Source organism: Heloderma suspectum, chromosome 4 (genome assembly GCF_057233095.1).
Source record: "Heloderma suspectum isolate Gila_16-S chromosome 4, 16-S_ref, whole genome shotgun sequence".
In the NCBI taxonomy this organism is placed as follows: domain Eukaryota; kingdom Metazoa; phylum Chordata; class Lepidosauria; order Squamata; family Helodermatidae; genus Heloderma; species Heloderma suspectum.
Window position 1 is genome coordinate 246,816,140 of NC_139461.1, and position 21,821 is coordinate 246,837,960.

Here is a 21,821-nt window from a genome sequence, read left to right on the forward strand (position 1 = left end):
GTAACCAATCTCAATAACAGGATAAAAGCTCCGTGTGAAGAAGCCCTTGGATTACAAATAGATGGCCTTTTAAGCCAATTTAATATAGTACATCCAACACTATGAGTCAATTTTGAACTCTTGAGGGGAGAAACAAGCACTCTAACCAGACCTATAATTTGTGACTCATCCAACTGAGGACAGTTTGCTAATCACTAGCTGTTAACTCTTCCCCGTCGCCACTGGTTGTTCCCTGGAATTCTCCCCCTCAGGCCTCCCCCTGCTCAGCTGGGCTTATGTCTGGGGTCACAGATGGGGGAGGGGAGAGAGAGAGAGAGAGACTGGTAATTAAAAAAAGAAGCTCCCTCTGTTTTTGCTATTAGCATTACAAGGTAAATACTGGTTTGGGAAGCCTGGGTTTGCCTCATAACATGTAGCTATGAGTTGCTAATCTACACAGGGTATCTTCCAATGTAATATCAAACTCCCAGACTGGAACTCAGCGTAGGATCACTGTTTTCTCTTTGTCTTTGAAAGTGATCAAACATATCTACCCAACTCAGGTAGATAAGCAACTTAGAGGAGGATGCAATCAGCATCCACAACTTCCAAATGAATCCTCCAAAACTGTGCAACAACAACACAACATCCATTCAGAAGAAAGAAGGCAGATTAGTGAAAGAGCACTGGAGAAAGGAAATTAGTCAAACAGATGCAAGTAAGAAAGAAGGCAGCCTGATAATACACACTCCTTAGTTAAAATCATATGAACCCGTAACATAAAAGAACAAACTGTGCAGGATCAGGAGTGGAGCATGATAAAATCCGCATAGCACAGGAAAAAGAATATAACTGAATCCTGAACATTATGCCCACGTATGATAAAAACGGAGGGGGGGATTTGAGGAAAGCACTTTGCGGTACACTTGTTGAGGAGTTGTAATGTCATGACCCCCCCCCCTACAGTTTTTCCAACTCCTTAAAACTCCTCCCCCACAAAGATGGCAAAACATATTAAATGTGCAGGTGATGCTTTCAAAAAAAGATAAGGATATGCATCACAGATGACTCAATCAGCATGCAATTCACTAATAAGTCCATCTGTAATATAAGCACTGCAAAGGTGTGTGGGATGGGGGGAAGAGAGGCCATAATTGCCTCACAGGAGAACAAAAGATTGTTTATCGGCCTCTTTTATAAAAGCATCCCTGCATGCGCCCAAGATCCCTAGACAGGAAAAAAATGTTATTGTTAGAATTTGTTTTAAAAACAATGAAATTCATGGTCACATCCCAGTCTCCCTGGTCATTAGCAGGCTTGTCTTACACAAAATACTTGCAGAAATTACTACTAAGACTATACACATCAGCAATATAAAACGGAAAAACAAAAGCACTTCCATCTCACCATTCTCATCCTACGTGCCCATCTCCTTTACTAAGCAAACTTTGAAATCTGGGCTCCTGGAGAGTTTATTTGAAGTAAGGGAGTGGGAGGAGAAAAGGAGGCAGAAATAGGTGTGAAAAGAGGAGAGAAATCCTGTAGAGACTTAGGAGGAGATGTAAAAACAAAAACAAGTGGAAGCTGGAGAAGGAATACACTCAAGTGTATTGCTTTGGCAAGGCTATAGGAGGGAACTGATAATTGGAATACCTATGGGCTTTAAAAACAACTGGCGATTATACACAAGCATCTTTCGAAGGAGAGAATGTGGGAGAGAGAGTCCGTAGTTTCAGCTCTTCTTTGACAGTGACAGCACTGGGGGGAAATAATGGGGGAGGGTGTAGAAGAAGCAAAATACAAGGAGGGGGAGCTTTGTCCCAGATGTTAGATTTCTGAAACATATAGTTTCTCTAAACTGAATCCTCTTGATTTCAACTGAGTTAAGTTTCAAGGAAGCATGCTTAGGATTGCAGCCATACTGTAATTTCCAGTTTATAATTCAGTTATGATTTGTATATCAAAACTGCCTTTCCTTCAAAAAACCACAGGTGTCCAGCAAATGGAGGGAGAGATATTTGTCGGGGGGGGGGTGCTTTCCCCCTATGTTGCTTGAAGAGGCAACTGCTTGTGCACGTGCATGGTAGTTTTGAATCTTCACTGGTCAACACATGAGGAATCCAGAGCTACCTGAAGCAGTGGGAACTTTTCAACAACAATGGAATTCCAGAGAGCTCTAGTGAAGTGTGCCACTATCCTGGTGTCAGGAGCTGATGGGTCTAGAACCCGGAACCTTCTGTGTTCAGCTGCCCTCTGTGGTGAGCTACTGGAACTGCAGCTGGGCACATCTTCCTGGCTGTGAAGTATTCTGAGGCTCTGCACAGACCCCAGTCACCCAGGCTTGGAGAAGAAGTACGATAAAAGGCTCCTATTTCAGCTGGGACCTTACCTAAGCAATAAGATCTCTCTGGTTCTGTGTGTTCCTCAGCTTTCACTCCATAGTTCAATTCCTGGCTCAGCTCTAAGAACTGCCTCTGACTTGGCCTTGCAAGCTGGAAGCAATTGTGCAGCTTTCCTCAGGGAAGTGACAACTATTTGCAGGACAGCAACCATTGCTTCCAGAAAATAGTAAGCCATTTGGGAGTTTAAAAAAATCCTCTTTGTCCACTGTAACTTTGGCTTTGCAATAAACTCCAAGACACCTTGGTTGCTAAAACTGCACCAACTTTGTGGGGTGGGGGAGAGACAATGCCACCGCACCCAAGCTCACACATCTGCTGTGGATGCAAGAATCAAATGGGGGCAGGACCGATGGCCGTAAATGGAGCAAAACATGGATCCAGGTCCAATGATACAGCAAGCAAAACATTAGACCTTTCTTTTGTTCCAGGCGTACGCTAGTTGATGACCTTGTGTATCAAGATGAATTAGTTTTATTTTTCTAGATTGGGTGTTTAAAATTCTTAAAATTCTTTTAAAATTCTAATTTGTGATTTGGACCAACAGAAGAGTAATCAAAACACGAGTCAGGCAGTTCCTCTTATGCATGGATTCCCAGGTTAAAAGAAAAACAGATGAACAATGGAACCTGTAATTGTTTTTAATTTTGTTTTTTTAATAATTACCTTCATTTTACTTAAATGCAAGTTTAATTTATTTGATAAATAACAGTAATAATCAACATGCCTATTTCTAGTTATCGAATTTGTATTTCCTTGTTGCACCTTATTTTTAAAATCAACTTACTTTTAATGTTCATAATGATTTAGAACCCTGGAAAATCAGGGTTCTACACTGTACAGGGAGCCTACATAAGCAGACAGGCAGAGCTAGCATGCTTGGCCTTGTTCCCTGCCCCCCTCCTCACCTATTCATTAAAGACAGAACTGGAATGCCTGAATAGGGCTAGAGTTTCTGCTGTGTGTATAAACCCTTTCTCTCTCTCTCTCTGTGTGTGCGTGCATGTGTGTGTGTGTGTGTGTGTGTGTATATGAATGAATGAGAGAGGGAGACAGACACACACAGCGAGAATGAAAAAATAGCTAAGCAATCCGTACCAGTTCAGTTTTCATATTTCCCAAGGAAGGAGTGGTTTCTTTAGTCTCAAGAGGAACAAGTGGTTCAACTGCCCACAAAGAATCAGTCAGACTGGAAAGATTCACATCCTGTTTGCTTTCTGGCACCTGCAGAATTTTAAAAATAGAAAGAGGAAGAAGAGTTTGCTCAACACTAAAAGCCACAACAGACACCTACCAGAGAGTCCCAAAACTACTTTGAAACATATTACTATAATGAAGAATGAATATATAAATTTGGATGGTCACAGTGGGTGGTCAGAGCTGGTGGCCACTTCACACTTGTTATGCTGTGATATTTTCATAGCTCCCCCTGTGAAAAAACTAAAAAAAGAAAAAAAAGAGAAAAAAATGCCACCACAATGAATGCAATCGAGAGCAAGTTAAGCAGTTACACTCTAATTCTGGGAGTATGCCCCATTTAACTCAATAGGGATTACTTCCAAGTAGACACATACAGGATTGCACAGGTAGCAAAGGGCTGGATGTGCCTGATCTTGTCTGATCTCGGAAACTAAGCAGGGTCAGCCCTGGTCAGTACTTGGATAGGGGACCGCCTGGGAATCAGGCTTCCTGCACTGAGCAAGGGGTTGGACTCAATGGTCCTGTAGGTCCCTTCCAACCCTATTATTCTATTCTATTCTATTCTATTCTATTTTGTTCTGTTCTGTTCTATTCTAGACTTAACTCCCACTTATTTGAATAGGCTCCAGCAAAGGAGATCGTTACCTTGTCATGGTGCTGGAGCTTGAGCACCTCAATGACGTCATGAGCTAAACCGTGAAGGGACACCCAAGACGGGAAGGTCATGGCAGAGAGGTCAGACTAAATATGATCCCTGGGGATGGAAACGGCAACCCACCCCAGTATTCTTCCCATGAAAACTAAATGGATCAGTACAACCAGAGATATGTCGGTATACCATCGAAAGATGGGACTCCCAGGTCGGAAGATGGTCAAAATGCTACTGGGGAGGAACAGAGGATAAGTTCAACTAGCCCCAGATGTGATGACGCAGCTAGCTCAAAGCCGAAAGGACGGCTAGCAGCCAATGGTGCTGGTGGTGAACGACGAATCCGATGTTCTAAAGATCAACACACCATAGGAACCTGGAATGTAAGATCTATGAGCCAGGGCAAATTGGATGTGGGAGATTGTCAAGATTAAATATAGACATTTTGGGTGTCAGTGAACTGAAATGAACTGGAATGGGCCACTTCACATCAAATGACCACCAGATCTACTACTGTGGACAAGAGGACCACAGAAGAAATGGAGTAGCCTTCATAATGAATAATAAAGTGGCTAAAGCAGTGCTTGGATACAATCCAAACAATGACAGAATGATCTCAATTCGAATTTAGGGTAAGCCATTTAACATCACAGTGATCCAAATATACGCCCCAACCACAGATGCTGAAGAAGCAGAAGTAGATCAGTTCTATGAGGATCTGCAGCACCTACTGGATAGTACGCCAAACAAAGATGTTATTTTCAGTACAGGAGGCTGGAATGCTAGGTGGGTAGTCAAACGACACCTGGAATTACAGGCAAGCATGGTCTGGGAGAACAAAATGAAGCAGGACATAGGCTGGTAGAATTTTGCCAAGACAACTCACTGTGCATAACAAAACACTCTCTTCCAACAACCTAAGAGATGACTTTATACATGGACTTCACCAGACGGTCAACAATGAAATCAGATTGACTACATCCTTTGTAGCCAAAGGTGGCGGACATCTATGCAGTCGGTAAAAACAAGACCTGGAGCTGATTGTAGTTCAGACCACGTACTTCTTATTGCACAATTTAGAATCAGACTAAAGAGAATAGGGAAGACTCACAGATCAGTTAGATATGAGCTCACTAATATTCCTCATGAATATGCAGTGGAGGTGAATAATAGATTTAAGGGACTAGATTTAGTAGATAGGGTCCCGGAAGAACTATGGACAGAAGTTCGCAACATTGTTCAGGAGGTGGCAACAAAAAACATCCTAAAGAAAAATAAAACCAAGAAGGCAAGATGGCTGTCTGCTGAGACACTGGAAGCAGCCCAAGAAAGAAGGAAAGCAAAAGGCAACAGTGATAGGGGGAGATATGCCCAATTAAATGCAGAATTCCAGAGGGTAGCCAGAAGAGATAAGGTATTATTTTTAAACAAGCAATGCGCAGAAGCGGAAGAAGATAATAGAATAGGAAGGACAAGAGACCTCTTCCAGAAAATTAGAAACATCGGAGGTAAATTCCAGGCAAAAATGGGTATGATCAAAAACAAAGATGGCAAGGACCTAACAGAAGCAGAAGAGATCAAGAAAAGGTGGCAAGAATATACGGAAGATCTGTATAGGAAGGATAATAATATCAGGGATAGATTTGACGGTGTGGTCAGTGAGCTAGAGCCAGACATCCTGAAGAGTGAGGTTGAATGGGCCTTAAGAAGCATTGCTAATAACAAGACAGCAGGAGATGACAGTATCCCAGCGGAACTGTTTAAAATCTTGCAAGCTGATGCTGTCAAGGTGATGCATGCCATATGCCAGCAAATTTGGAAAACACAAGAATGGCCAACAGATTGGAAAAAATCACCTTATATCCCCATACCAAAAAAGGGAAGCATCAAAGAATGTTCAAACTATCGAACAGTGGCACTTATTTCACATGCCACTACGGTAATGCTCAAGATCTTGCAAGGTAGACTCCAGCAATTCATGGAACGAGAATTGCCAGATGTACAAGCTGGGTTTAGAAAAGGCAGAGGAACTAGAGACCAAATTGCCAATATCCGCTGGATAATGGAGAAAGCCAGGGAGTTTCAGAAAAACATCTATTTCTGTTTTATTGACTATTCTAAAGCCTTTGACTGTGTGGATCATAACAAATTGTGGCAAGTTCTTGGTGGTATGCGGATACCAAGTCATCTTGTCTGCCTCCTGAGGAATCTGTATAACAACCAAGTAGCAACAGTAAGAACACACCATGGAACAAGTACTGGTTTAAGATTGGGAAAGGAGTATGGCAGGGTTGTATACTCTCACCCTACCTCTTCAACCTGTACACAGAACACATCATGCGACGTGCTGGGCTTGATGAAGCCAAGGCTTCATCAGTTAAAATGGCTGGAAGAAACATTAACAATCTCAGATATGCAGATGATACCACTTTGATGGCTGAAGGTGAGGAGGAGCTGAGGAACCTTATGACGAAGGTGAAAGAAGAAAGTGCAAAAGCTGGGTTGCAGTTAAACCTCAAAAAAACCAAGATTATGGCAACCAGCTGGATTGATAACTGGCAAATAGAGGGAGAAAACGTGGAGGCAGTGACAGACTTTGTCTTTCTAGGCACAAAGATTACTGCAGACGCTGACTGCAGCCAGGAAATCAGAAGACGTTTACTTCTTGGGAGGAGAGCAATGACAAATCTTGATAAAATAGTGAAGAGCAGAGACATCACACTGACAACAAAGGTCCGCATAGCTAAAGCAATGGTATTCCCCGTAGTAACCTATGGCTGCGAGAGCTGGACCATAAGGAAGGCTGAGCGAAGGAAGATCGATGCTTTTAAACTGTGGTGCTGGAGGAAAATTCTGAGAGTGCCTTGGACTGCAAGAAGATCAAACCAGTCCATACTCCAGGAAATAAAGCCAGACTGCTCACTTGAGGGAATGATATTAAAGGTGAAACTGAAGTACTTTGGCCACATAATGAGAAGACAGGATACCCTGGAGAAGATGCTGATGCTAGGGAAAGTGGAAGGCAAAAGGAAGAGGGGCCGACCAAGGGCAAGACGGATGGATGATATTCTGGAGGTGATGGACTTGACTTTGGGAGAGCTGGGGGTGGCGACGGCCAACAGGAAGCTCTGGCGTGGGCTGGTCCATGAAGTCACGAAGAGTCGGAAGCGACTGACCAAATAAACAACAACAACAAATTTGAATAGGACTTCAGCTATCCTACCTTTCTATGGATTGAATTCAATTGGTTTTGATGTTTTCATTTTCTTTATTATTCTGAGGCTTTCAACACATATTTTCACATCAAAATTACCCCTATTTTCACTTTGGAAATGTCAGCTAGGTGCCATTAGCAAATGTTTATCCACAAGCCAACATAAACCTGCATACTTTTAGGAAGTCTTTATAAACTGAACAGAACATCTTGCCTATATATTCTCCTCCTACACATCTAAAACGTCTACCCTGCCTTTCGGTAAAATATTCAAGATTGCTACATATACGTCAATAGTATACCAGTATTGTTAACTGGCTATTGGAACTAAGTGGATATGAATCTAAAACATGACCAGGCAACGCAAATGGAAATCTGAAGCTGAATCCTGGCAAGATGGAAGCCTTGTGGGTGGGCGATTCCCGAGTCCAGGAGATAGGCTCATTGCCTGTTTTGGATGGGGTTGCACTCCCTGTGAAAGATCAGGTTCGTAGTCCGGGGGTACTCCTAGATCCATCATTGTCACTGGAGGCCCAAGTGGCTGCTGCAGCTCAGAGTGCCTTTTACCAGCTACGGCCAATCCTGGAGAGGAATAGCTTGGCCACAGTGGTACAGCTGCTAACAACCTCAAGACTGGATTACCGCAATGTGCTCTATGTGGGGCTGCCCTTAAGGCTGCTATGGTGTGGCATATGCCCTGAGAGGTTCTCTCACACTATACTGTGAATACGTTGGTGACCCCTGATCACCTGTCTACTGTATATACCGTCAAATTCCCCTTACAACCAGATACCATCTAGAGCCAGTTCAGTACTTCATTCAGATATAGGTAATACAGAATTCTAGTTCTTAAGAAACACTCTCTCAGACAAAATTTTGTCTTTTACTCCCAAGTATTAGCATAACAGTACTAAATACAAGAGCTTATGCATGCATAAATTCAAACACATGAAAACATCTATCATTCCTAAACAAAGCTTCTAATCAGAACCAAGTACATTTGCTAGTTCTCAACGATAATCAATATCAAGCTTACTAGGTTGATTCTACAGGCAACATGTTGGGGAAAGCTGATCCTAGACGATAGCTTCCACTGTTGCACATTCTGAGTCTCCTTTATATACTTTTTGGATGCTATAAAGTATGTCTAAACTATTTTTACTATGGCTTATGTTCTTATCCAAGAATTTCAAAGATAACCTTTCTACTCTAAATCTTCATATGTCTAAATAAGAGTATCGAATTTTGAAGTTTCTTATCAAGATTAATGGGCAAACCAACATACTTATCCAAACATCTTAACTTTCTTTGACATGTTACAGGTATGTTTTTGACACGAATCTATTCACTTGATGTCATCCTGTCTCATGAGCTTGTTTTTCTTACATATTTACGGTCTCCAGTGAGGCCTCTTGGTCACTTATCTGATGGCCCATCTGACCTAATGACTTTGAGACTCTACTAACTGAAAGTCATAAACCTAAATCTAACATTGACATCTCCTTATCTGGATTCCTTTCTAAGCAATAAAAGGATCTTTTTCTAACTGCCTGGTACATCTGGCAAACCTCAGAGTTAAGACATTTTTATTACTCTTGGGTCAGAAGCCCATACTGGGTGATATTAGGCACTGGGATTCCATTTTTAATCCCAGAATTCTCTTGGAGACATTTAATTATAGAATTTCCTAGTCGAGCAGCAGGGGTAAGATCATGCAATTGTGAAAGATTTGCTTGATCTGCCACACTGGAAGCTGGACCTAGTGCAGAACGCAGCAGCTTGGCTATTGTCTGCCTCTTTTCCGCATGCATCTCCTTTGCTGAGGGAACTGCACTGGCTGCCCATTTGCTACCGGGCCAGGTTTAAGGTTTTGGTACTAGTGTACAAAGCCCTAAACAACTTGGGACCAGGATACCTGAGCGAGCTCCTTCTCCCTGACCAACCTGCCCAGGCATTAAGGTCATCAGAGGACATGTTCCTGGTGATTCCACATGGACCCATGGCCCAACTGAAGTCCACCAGGAAAAGAGCCTTCAGTGTGGAGGCCCCCTTCCTATGGAATTCCCTGCCTTTGTGTTGCTTTCAGCACCTCCTGAAAACACTGCTATTTCAGGAAGCCTTCCTCAAGAGACCGGCCGTGGTTTATCAAACTTGCTTTTATCAGAACTCTTATTTCTTTTCTTTTCTTAAATTAAATTAAATTATTTTAACGTGGTGTTTTTACTCTTTATCCTGTTTGCTGTTCACCGCTCTGAGGTCTTTCTATGTGGAGTGGTATACAAATACCGTAAATAAATAAATAAATAAATTTATTTAAATACAGTAGAGGTTTTTTTTTAAGTCTATGCCTCAAAAATCTCTCTTGATTTGGGGTCTCTAACTTCTTATTTTTGTGGAGTTCAGGGAAGTTTGCTTCTGACTACAGCCAATGCAGGGAAGCCTTTGCCGTAAAACTATATTAAGGTCTCATGTCTGCTCTTTTTGCATGTGGTCCCAAAGAAAGGTGAATAATGCTTTTGGAATAGACCAGGGTTGCAGAACCTTGGGCCCTGGCCAGCCCTCAAGGGTTCCCCAGAAGACCATGCCCCTTCCCCTGGCCCCACCCCCTTTCCCCCAACCACTGCTCATTTGCTAGTTTCTTAGATTTTGTGCAGTTATCAATACAATATTAAGACAACAATAAAAATAAAACATCATCCCAATGAAATTAAGAGGCAATAAACAAGAACTATTCAGGTAGCTAATGGAATCTAATCAATTAAAAAAGCCTGGGTAAATAAAGAAGCATTCTAAAAGGTTAAAATGCTACTCCTAAGGCTTAGTTGCTAGCAGTAAGAGCTTTAAGTTAAAGTATGCTGGCATTTTTGCCCCTGTCCCTTTTGCCCCTCCCACCACTGCAATATGGCCCCCAAGAGCTTCTCCAAAATTGAATTTGGCCCTCTGGCTGAAAAAGGTTCAACACCCCTGGCACAGACTCAGATTCTCCAGATCCCTAACAGAGTGTGTGCATAACTTCCCAACAAGTGTCATCTTATTCTCAGGCTTATCTCTACAATTTCAAATGTTTAAATAGCCTTTAAACAAAGAAAGGAAAAAGCAAATCTCTCAACATTCAAGCAACAGTGTGTGAAGCACAAAATATCCACTGCTCATCCCTGCTTTTGAATACTCCAAGACATGGTAAGGCCTGTAAATTTGCAGGGGCACAAATAAAATACCAGCACTAGAAACACTGATAAACTAAAGACAAAGTTTAGTTTAGCAGAACTGTTAGCAAAGAATGACTGTAATCTTCAAGCAAACAGTTCTATGGCCCCGAGCTAAGCCTTTGAGAATAAAGCCCTCATCTCAGAAGGAATGGGCTTAGCTTAGCTCATCAGTGTCCTTGCAAAAAAAAAAAAAACAGGTTGTTCATACCAGCACAAGCTGTTCCTTTTCCTTGGTAGGAAGACTTTCTGTGGTCTCAGATGGTATTTGCTCTTCTGTACATCCTTTAGCAGGAGCAATCTGGCTGGGAGGGACTTCAGAGCCTTGACTGTCTTTTACTTGAACCTGTAAATATTTTTTAGGGAACAACAATAATGAGAAATTCTGTGTTCCCAATGGAAAGCGGGACTTGACTCAACCGAGCTTCATAGAGAGGACCTAAACAAGAATATCCTTATATCCCAAGAAATCTTTACCATCTTATTACTAAGGAGTAAAACACCCCTCCGTTCTCTTTAAAACCAAAAATTGACAGCTTGATGTCACCAGTGTATAAAATGCTGACTTAGGCCACTCTTTGGACCCAGGTGATTGCAACCATTATTGTCCAGTCACTAATATCAACTTTTGGGATAAGGTGTTCAGGAGGGTGGTGGTAGATCAATCCAACTGCTTTTGGATGAAGTGGATTATCTAGATCTATTTCAATCTAGGTTCAGACCTGGGCTTGGCATCAAAACAGCCTTGGGCACCCTGATGGATGACCTCTGTTGGAAGAGAAAAGGGGAGTGCAACCCTTTACTTCTCCATGAACTCTTGGCAGCTTTTGTTACCATCAAACATGGTATCTTACTGAACTGACTCTGCATTACATGCAGGGAGTTCGGTGCAGGATCTGTTTCAGAAAGCAGCAGTGAGAGGTTCTGTCAGACCTAATGACAGTGTTGATGGACTTTTAACCCGTCTTTCAGGTTATCTACCCTCCTAAGGCACTTTACAACATAATTCAAATAATAATATATTAAAAATCCATGTTATTAAAATCACAATAAAATAATTAATAACATAAAAAATGGCGGCAAAAGATAAAACGTTTATTAAAACACACACCACAGAATCACCCAAATGCTGACTGGAATAATAAAAAAAGTCTTTATGGCTCTCAAAAGGCCAAACAAGAGGGAGCCATATGTATTTTTCTGGGCAGGTTATTCCAAAGATATGGCTCCACCACAGAAAAGGTTGTATTCCTGGTACTTGCCAACCAGACTGTTCTCATCGGTGGAAGAGAGATCAGGGCCTTGGATGCCAATATTACGACGCAACAGTAAAGCAAGCAGCGCCCTGAGTATGTGCAGACTGCCTGCCCACAAACCACCATTAAAAACAGCTAACTCTGCCCACCCAGAAGCAGGGAGCAGGGCTTCTGGGACAAAGGGTAAAAGCCCCAGCACCTCTTGCAATATAGGAAAAGCATTGGCTTTTCCAATACTGGGAAGTAACAGCCCTGGAAGGCAGTGTGAGTGGAAGAGCATTCAATCCCACCATATCCTCCCCCAGAAAGAATGAGGTCACCTCTGTTTGTACTAGCTCAATTTCTTCCTCTTCCTTTGATGGTGTAAGATTCTCCAGAGTTACAGGTGACGATGGAGCCACTGCTAGAGTAGGGCATGACTCACTGTGATCACCTTTGGTCTCAGGACTAGCTCCCTACAGAGATTGTTGAGGGAAAGAGGTCAGATTTCTTTTCAGTTACACTTAATTAAAGCTGTTGCTGGAGCAAATTTATCAATAATTTAGGAGGATGTAACAAATGATTTTATATAACCATTAAATAACTCTGCTGCTGATTGCCCGGTGACACAAATAACACTGCAAGAGGGGAGCGATTAAGACTGGAAAAAAAGTAGGCAATGACAACGCACAATTCAACGACAGCCCACTCAACCCATACGCAACACATACTCTGGGTTGTCACTGCATGTGAACCAGGCCACTGAGGGAAAATATACTATTTTCTTCTGAGTATGGCATAGAAAGCTTCTTGAAGGCCAGGAAAAAGGCTCTCTTTCTTAAAAAAAAATAAAAATCTATATTTTGAAGGAGGTGAAAAATATCTCCTTATCGAGGCCTAGTTTGTTTATGGTTGGTTTATCAATGCTATGTAGGGCTATGGCCTTGCAAGTCTGGAGTGCCTGAAGGCAAGACAATCAGCCTGATACCAAAGGCTGCCAAACTTCAATTCCCCTTTGTCTTCACAAAAATATTTCTATTATTTATGCGGCCTCTTTGAATGAGCCGTCCTTGATTCTGTAAATTAATGCCAACCTACACCACAGCTTTTCCCAAACTCTCACCCTTTTGAAATCACAACCCACCTTCGTGCTGCTTTCCTTTTGCTCAGCTTGCAACCAACACCCTTCTTTCGAAGTATTACAAACTCCTCCTCCTACATTTCACTCTCTGAAAAACAGAGGACAAGGAGGGATTCTCTGAGCCCCACTCTGACTGACTTCTCCATTCTTTTTAGATCAGAAAGAAATTGGGGGGAAGGGGGAAGTGGTCCATGACAGCTGAACTGCAGCCAGAGCTCTGGGGAGAGCAATTCTATGGCACCTAGACACATATCCCCCGCCTTCCCCAGCCTCCATCCCTCCCCCTCCACACAGCCCTAGCTAGACAGGCAAAATTTCCATCTAGCAAATCGCCTCTGCGCTCTGCAAAGGATGCCCATCAGCCTCCAAGTTCAGAGGCTGACAGGAATCCTGATAGGACTGCCCCCTAAATGTACAAAGGACCTGGTCACGTTGCTTTTGTAGGATATATGCCAAATTACTGAATTCTTCTTTATTTCCCTGTCTTAATCCATCCCCTGGAGGAGAAATAGCTCAACACTGCACAAAAGCAGATGAGAAAGAGGAGAGGTTGATCCCAGCAGAACTAGGGCAGGAAGGCATGTTTGATATTAATTCTGTTCCCCCACCAACAGTTCCTAATAACACTAACTATATTATTAGAATTTGTAGAGCACTTCTGAATGTTCAAAACATTTTATATCCATTATCTCAGTAATTCTTATAACAGTCCTGAAACATAGGCTAGTACTATCTTAATCATATTGCAGATGGAGGAGCTGAGACAGAGAACAGCAGATTTAATGGCAGCGCAAAGTTCTGGAGTTTCCCTCATTCTCAAATCCCTATCAGGTTCAAGATCTAGTCATTCATTCATTCATTCCCCATTTATATCGTGCCCTTCTTCCAGGGAGCTCCAGGTGACATACAGTACATGGTGGTTCTTCCCTCCTCATTTAATCCTCACAATAACCCTATAAGGTAGACTAGGCTGAGGAATAGTGACTGGCCCACAGTCACTTGCTTCCTTCCATCATGAACTATCAATTTTTCAGTTCACGTCAATACAGTCAGCAGGTGAGCTCAGCCAGGTTCTGCTCCCACCTTACGCTGCTCACTTCTACCATGTTTTTGTACAAATTGGCCTCAGACATCTCATTAGAAGTGGCTAAAGTGTCAGCCAACAGCTTCAGACATTATCCACTTGACCTTTTTAAAGAGGTTCTAGAAAGCAAGAAGGTACACTGCAATCGTGAAGGTCCGCACGGACACCACCTTCCACCCAAATCCCATTCCACCAGTATTATCTCCTCTTAGCAATGAACAAGGAATAGTTTAATTCATACTGCCTCAGTTTCTTCTTTCTTCTTTGGAAGAACTTCCTCTTTGCCCTCTGGGCAGGCCAAGGAGTCAGTAAGCAAATAAAAACTGAATTCCCAAGAAGACATGGTTGTGTAGCTGGCCTTCTGACTCACCCGAAGGCCAGTGAGAAAGAAAAAACAGGTAATTAGATGAGCTTAGTTAGTTGTCCACCCCAAGGAATCCTGGGAACTACAGAACTGTGAGAAGGACTGCCAGGTCTTTGTTGGGAGTTGGTGCCAGTCTTCCCCATGCTGGCTGATGATAGGAATTGTAGTCCGACACATCTGAAGGGCACCTGGTTGTAGAAGGCTGCTTTAAAAGCTCTGCTGCTGCACCAATCCCTTATACTTAATCTCCTTTCCTGCCCTGCTGGAGAAAGCAGAGCAGGGGTGGGCAACTTGTGGTCCTCCAGATGTTTTGTGCTACAACTCCCATGATTTGTCACCACCGGCTATACTAGTTTGGGCTGATGGGAGTTATAGGTCATAATATCTAGAGGGCCACATGTGGCCCAGTCCTGCTCTAGGGTTTGACCCCCAAAGAGAAGAGCACTTGCATCCTCTGCTTCATATGGATGAGAGCCATCTCCAGGAAAGGACTGGCAACTCTAAGAAACAAAAAGAAACCTCCAAAAAGACGTACTAGCAGCCTCAAAACAATCACTATTCCTTGGGAGAAGGTATGGTAGTTTAACAAATATGAAACCTGCGCAGATGGAGACTAGGAAAAGGCTGACCCATAGTTCAGCATACCTGGCCTTCCATCATCAGCCAGTGTCTGACTCTAGGAGGTAGACCTCCTGTTGGCTTTCCAGTGATCTTATCCAAAGAAGAGGTCATCGGTGCAAGCAAAGAGAGTGGAGAAGCCTACTGTAGGAACATCTCAGCAACAGTAGTTGATTTCCGTCACGTAGCTACAGCTGTCTAGCTGAGCCAAAAGAGAGAGGGCTGTAGCTCAGTGGTACACATGCTTTGCATGCAAAACGTTTCATGTTCAGTTCCTGGCATTTCTGGGTATGGCTGCGAAAGACTCCTGTCTGAAACCCTGGGAAGCTGCTACCAGCCATTGACCCAGTTTGCGCAACAGGACAGCCCACAGTGGCTTAATTCGTGTTGGGCGCCCGCAGGCATGCTTGCTTGCTGTGGTTTGCCATGTCACGTGAATCTGCCACCGTGGGTTGTCTGAGGGGGTAAACAACCCTCAAATTACCCTAAAACAAGCTAAGGGTTATTTGAGAATTGTCTACCCCTTCAAACAGCCCACAACGCTGGTTTTGCACAATACACCGCCACTGCTCGCATATTCAAAACGGCGGCCGGCACACTCCGCTAAGCCCCACATGGAAATAAATCCATGGTGTCTCAGCATTACATGAAAACAGCCCCAAGGTAGGCAATATTGGGCTCACCTGTGTTCCCCCACCTAGTGCCCTCTAGTTGTTTTGGACTATAACTCTCAGCAGCCTCCAGCCAGCCCTATTGGCGGGGGGGGGGGGGGTCCAACGCATCTGGAGGGCACCAGATTGGGGAAGGCTGGGCTAGATCAGGCGTTCATAAGCCTTTTGGCCCTGAGGGCTGCACGCATGTATGCATGCATAAACAGAGAGAGGGAGACAGAGAATGATCTGTATAAGGATCTCTGGGGGTGGGAACGGAGATGCCCTTCCACCAGGAATCCTAATACAGATCACTCTTTCCTCACTGCTTGCTGCCATCGGGAAAAGATTGGTCTGTATGAGGATTTCTGGGGGAGAGAGTGGAATACAGGCAGCAGAGGATTCAGTGTGTGTAGGCATCAGGGCACCCTTGGGATACTGCAGGAAAGGCTTTGGGGGGCACAGGTTGTACTAGATGAACCAATGGTCTGCTGGTGCAAGGCAGAACAGGGCTGGGAAAGATACCTTGGAAGGAAGAGGTCCTATAAAAGTACAGTGGGAAAAGTCATTAGGACAATCTATATATATAAAAGTCAAAAATTGTGTGTGGGTTTGTGGCTGGCTGCAGGGCAGTCTGTAACACAGGGAATAAGGGGGAACTGCCCTGGGTGTAATCACACTGTAGGGGCCCACTGGGCCTGTTATTTGGGCCCTACAGTTGCTGCCCCTTTTACTTCACATTCTCACTTGCCAGAGTGTATATGACAGGAGTCACTGGGTTACATTATTACTCTGTTTATACTTTCCCTTACTAACAAGTACACCCTCTCAATCATGGTACAGGCCAGGTTTCTGATTTCAGCTATCAGTCATCCTATTGGCCATCTTTCATTCTATTGGTCTCTCTCCCATTCACTCTGGCTTCCTTCACCTTGGATTGGCTGGCTGCCGTTTGTTCCCTCCCCTTTACTCATGGTTTCTTTTCTGACTGTGCAGAGCATTTAGTTTCTCTCCCCTGTTCCTGCAATATCCAGCAAGGAAGCCTCTGTTGAACATTTTAATAGTGGTATGAGATTCAGTGTGGATTATATTGTAGTAGTGCTTACAGATTCAGTCTCTTGCATTTTTAGTAGTGTTTTTTATTGAATCTGCTCATTATAATTGTTGTCCTTTTTTAATCAAGTCTGGTGGATTCAACTTTTCACCTTTCTTATGGGGCCTTTCCAAGAAGCGTAAACCTACCTTAATGTGTTTCTAACAAATTGTGCCTATGACAAAATTATATCCCGGGCAATGCCGGGTATATCAGCTAGTACCAAATAAAAGGCAGGCTCCTGAGCCTTCAATAATTGTGTAGAAGAGGGAATTTCAGCAGGTGCAGCTTCTCTCACCCTGCAGGATTAGGACTAACTGCACCTGTTGAAATTCCCTCTTCTATATGACTACTGAAGGCATAAGAGCCTCTTTCTCCCTGTGTTCTTGCACCATGAAGTAACTTATTACTTAATTGGCCTTGCTTTTACTCAAGCCATACACAGACCATTTTACATGTACATGGCCTAGTACAGAGGCCCACCCTGGCTGAAAGATACCTGGCCCAAAGAGGTTTGCCTGGCCACTTACCTTGCAGTCATTTTGGCACCAGGCAACCCCTTTTTATTTTCCTAAGCCTTTCTTCTTTCTTAGCTTTAAGTTGTTTTTACTCTCTGATACTGTTTTTATGCCTTTATACTTCTATTGCTGTTTTTCATGTGAACCACCCAGAGAGGTCCGGCTATTGCGCGGTATAGAAATGAAATGAATAAATAAACATTTCAAGCACTCGTATCAACGTTTCCAATCTGTTCATGCATAAAACTTTGTTCTGTGAGCAACAAGGCAAAATTACTTTTTTAAGGGCTGCACTATTCTTATGGGTTTGACAACCATAGAGGCTAGTACGCCCACCATCCCATCCCAGATTGAGAGCTCACCACCTTCCTCACAGACCCCCTGTTGCCACAGAGCCTGGCTTTCTTCCATAATTACCTTGGGTGGATCAGTTTCCTTCACGGAAGCTGCAGGATCATCCTTGCCTTGTTTAGCCTCCCTGGATGCTGTTGATTGTGCTTCTACCTTTTCAGAATCACGTTCCTTTTTATTTGGCTGCAGTAGAGGAATAGAAAGATGGCTCTAGTGTTGCCTACTCTTGTTTGTTCCAACAGGGCTCCTGTGCTGTGTAAAATACAGAAATTTAGCAGGAGAAGCTTTTTGTGGCATGGTCACGAAGTGATGGGAAAAGCTTCTTTTGCTAATGTTTGCATATTAGGCAGCTGTTAAAGCAAGGGTGGGTAACTGGTGTCCTTCCAGATGCTGTTGGACTACGACTTCCATCAGCCCTCACCATTAGCTATAATGGTGAGGGCTGATGGTAGCTGCAGTGCAACATCTGGAGGGCCACACGCTGCCCATCCCTGCATTAAAAAACCTGCTGAAAAATACAGTTAGCAAACCTAGAACTGGATCTTACGGTGGGATGTCAAAAAGAGACAAAATGGTAGATTCTGCTTTGGTATCCCATAGGCGGCCTATGTTACTCACTGCTGCTTCAACCACACAAACGTCAGGCATATTTGCATGAGAACCGTGTGCCCACATCAACCCCTTGATCTCTGTCACATGTGTAGGACATATCCTCCCTGCAGGAACTAGGTAGCACTGGTACATCCCTTACCATCAAATCAATGAAGCAGGAGGAACGTGCCGACTTCCGGAAATGACCTGTTTCTGCAGATAGAAAAACATACTCAGAACGAAATGAAATGAAGACGCCTCCACCACATCTCACAAGCTGAGGGACAGCTTTACTTTGTTACTCTTTTCAGGGCAAGTGGATGAACATGGGTGTTTTGGTTACAGACAGATGACATTATTCCGAAGTTCAGGTATAGAGGAGAGGCTCCCTCCAAATCGACGGTCTCTTTAAAATTATACCCCTAAACTCCTGCTATTTGTTTTGGCCACTGGCCTGGACCTTGTGAGCTTATTTATATATTTATAGTATTTGTATATTGCTTTTCCATCTGAACCGGAAATCGACTGCAAGCTTTTAAAAAATTATTTATTGTAAATTTTCAACAATACAAAACTAAACTAAAAAGGGGGGGAAGAAAAAAATTATAGCTTTATAAATTTCAGTACATTCACTGGAAAAGACCCTGATGCTCGGAAAGATTGAAGGCAGAAGGGGACAGCAGAGGATGAGATGGCTAGATAGCATCACCGATGCAATGAATATGAACTTGAGCACACTCTGGGAGAGAGCGAAGGACAGGAAGGCCTGGTGTGCTATGGTCCATGGGGTCACGAAGAGTCGGACACGACTTAACGACTGAACAACAACAAAATTTTAATACATGCATGTGCAATGTGTGTATGTATACGTGTGTGCATATATATATATATATATGAATGAAAATGCAGCTTTCTAAGAATTATATGTACACTTCAACAAAAGCAGACCAAATATCCAAATAAGTATCCATTTGCAGGTGGCGTCTATACACCACCCATTTGAATGTTGAAAGCATTATAGGGTCTTCAATTCATTACATTATGGGAGGTGAGTGTTTATCCTTCCAATGTTGTAATATCAGTCTTTCAGCTGTTAAAATGGCATGGAGAATCCATTTACCCTGATTGTGTGTTAACTTCCTGGAAGCAAGTAGATAATTTAAAAGGACATGTACATCAGTAAATATTAAGAGTGTTCCAATACGAAGTTTATCTATATAATAATCTCCCAGAAAGAGGCAACTATTGGGCATTGCTGAAACATATGGTTAGAAGAAGCATTAGCTGTATTACACCTCCAGCAATTAGATGATTTAGACAAACCCTTATTAAAGAGACACTGGCATCCAACAGACACTAAACAAAAGTTTTTGCTAATGGCAAGCTTTTAATTTGAGCCAGGGCTCACTAGATCTCTGCTCCAGAATGTTATAAGAAATAATAAAGGACAGTGCTTTTGAGTGCTTTTGACCATGTGATACGTGCATGTGCTTTATCACTAAGTAACTACAAAGCTGTCTCTATCACATATCTGGGAGTGGAACCTCTAATTAGGTTTGAGAACCAGAACCTCTCATTTTTTAATTAGCCACCACTGGCTCTAACTACAGATCTTGGAATGTGGGGGTGCAGGGAGCCAAATGAGTCAGCCTAGCTGGGTTGTCCTATAACTAGGGAGGCTACTTCTAGGACAACCCAGCTAGGCCGACTCATTTGGCTATTAAAAGTCAGCTTTTCATACTGGAAGTAACACATGCTTCCCATAAACAGGTACTACTGAAACAGAGAACCCAAATCAAACCAGATAATGGGTTGGATCCAGAAACTGGCTACCTCCAGATGAGATTTGGAGGGTGCGCATAGGGCTCAGGAGAGAGGAGAGGACATGGGAAGTCCCATTCTGCAATCAGCAGCCTTCCATGTTCAACAGTCCGGTTCTGGATCTAACGCAGCGTGGACATTTTACCACATTATTACATATATACATCTACATATGCCTCTTCTTTGTTCTCTTGTATTTGGTGCTACCCTTGTTCACCATTCTTCTACCCCCAAACCAAACCTTTTAAGAAGCTGCTTTTAGATCCTCTGTAAGAACGGCCACGGTAGGGGCGATTCTCATGGAAATATCTTCGGGGCCTGCCACAGCCTCGGACATTGTAATTGTTGCGGTCATATGCCCTGCAGAGACACGAATATACATAGCCTTCTGTATAAGCTGCCTTCACTTTCATTAATAAAGGTCAACCACAGGTCTCACACTAGGGGTGTGGTCATGCCACCTGAGAAGTAGGTTCTACTCAGTGTAGCCAAAAGTGCTTAACAGTTTTCCTCCCACAAATTCACCCATCTTCCCAATATGGTACAATTTTTCACATAGTTTGTGCACAATTTTTCATTTTCAGGCCCTACTTTCTATACAGCACTGTTCCGTACTCAAATGTCAGGCTTCTGCTCCTTCCTGCCATGCATAAATATCCTATATTTTAAGCCAACTTTCCCAGCTAGGAAATCTTGAATGAGCCCCTCCTTTCCTAGGAGACTCACTTAACTAGATTAGGCCTTCTTCCTTGCTACATAATGGCACCCAGAGGCATGAATGCCAGACTAACACTATAATCCAAGGCTAAAATGAAACGTAAAATCATCATTTTGAGTACACAAAATTCCATATGAGAACACTGGTAGTAGGGCAAAAGAACAGAGGTAGTTTGATGCAGTACCTCGCTTTAAAAAATTCAGCTATTGCTTTAAAAAGTGACAAAGAATACTTGGGCCAGTGTAGCTGATGACAGTTTTTCAAATAAAGATGCTACACACATGCAACTTTTGCCTCCAGTAAACAAGTTTCGCCATTGTCTGCATTTTTCTTTTCTTTATCTGTGAAACGCTGCTTAACCACAGGAGACAGACACGTGCACAAGGAAATGTGCATGCAAGCTATAGGAAGTGAAGCACCTCTCAAACCACTTTCAACTTTTCAAAATTATTGTCTGTTTCCAGCCTGTGTTGTGTTGATCTTGATAGGAAACTTTTGTGTTAATATGACAACTTCCTTCTGTGAAATAAACTGCACCCACCAATTCTCATGTGGTAGTAAGTAATATCAAGTTTCACGAGTGAGTTCGTGGATTGTTTTCACATGTACACAAAATGCCCAAGTAATTTAATCTTCTCCTTAATTGATGAAACATGTATTAGTTGCTGTTGTTGTTTTGCTACCAAAATGCCCTCACCCAGTTTCTGTTTCCAGTAGCATGAAGGTTTGTATTGTATTCTGCAGACTTTTCATTTGTGGGGTGGATAAAGTAAACCTATGCAAACAAAATTTTGAAACCAAGAGTGGAAAGAAAGACATCAGGATCTACTGTTATATCTCTGGGAGATTTCCAGTACATTGGCAAGGTTTTCTGACTCCAAGCGGTTCAGTAATAGCAAATTAAAAAATCTCTGTCATGGCTGGCCTTGTGTTAATCAGCTCCAGTGTTAACTCACTCATAAAATATGAGTATTAATTGGTTGCCCTTAA

The 21,821-nt window shown here is 42.8% G+C and overlaps 1 protein-coding gene across 5 annotated transcripts in view; it reads right to left on the bottom strand.

The window, feature by feature from the left end:
- Positions 1–21,821, bottom strand: part of LOC146348449 (uncharacterized) — a 76,780-nt gene that overhangs the window by 17,855 nt on the left and 37,104 nt on the right. For 2 of the 5 annotated variants that reach the window (XM_084853125.1, XM_084853124.1), the window contains exons 4-9: positions 20,355–20,473; positions 18,453–18,505; positions 17,768–17,884; positions 12,224–12,358; positions 10,859–10,993; positions 3,477–3,602 (exon numbers count right to left, since the gene is read on the bottom strand). In XM_084853125.1, the coding sequence (XP_084709251.1) occupies positions 3,477–3,602; positions 10,859–10,993; positions 12,224–12,358; positions 17,768–17,884; positions 18,453–18,505; positions 20,355–20,473 (685 nt within the window). Of the gene's footprint in view, positions 1–3,476; positions 3,603–10,858; positions 10,994–12,223; positions 12,359–17,767; positions 17,885–18,452; positions 19,943–20,024; positions 20,331–20,354; positions 20,474–21,821 lie in introns of those variants that run through there. The other 3 variants (XM_084853128.1, XM_084853126.1, XM_084853127.1) reach the window with 3 other exon arrangements.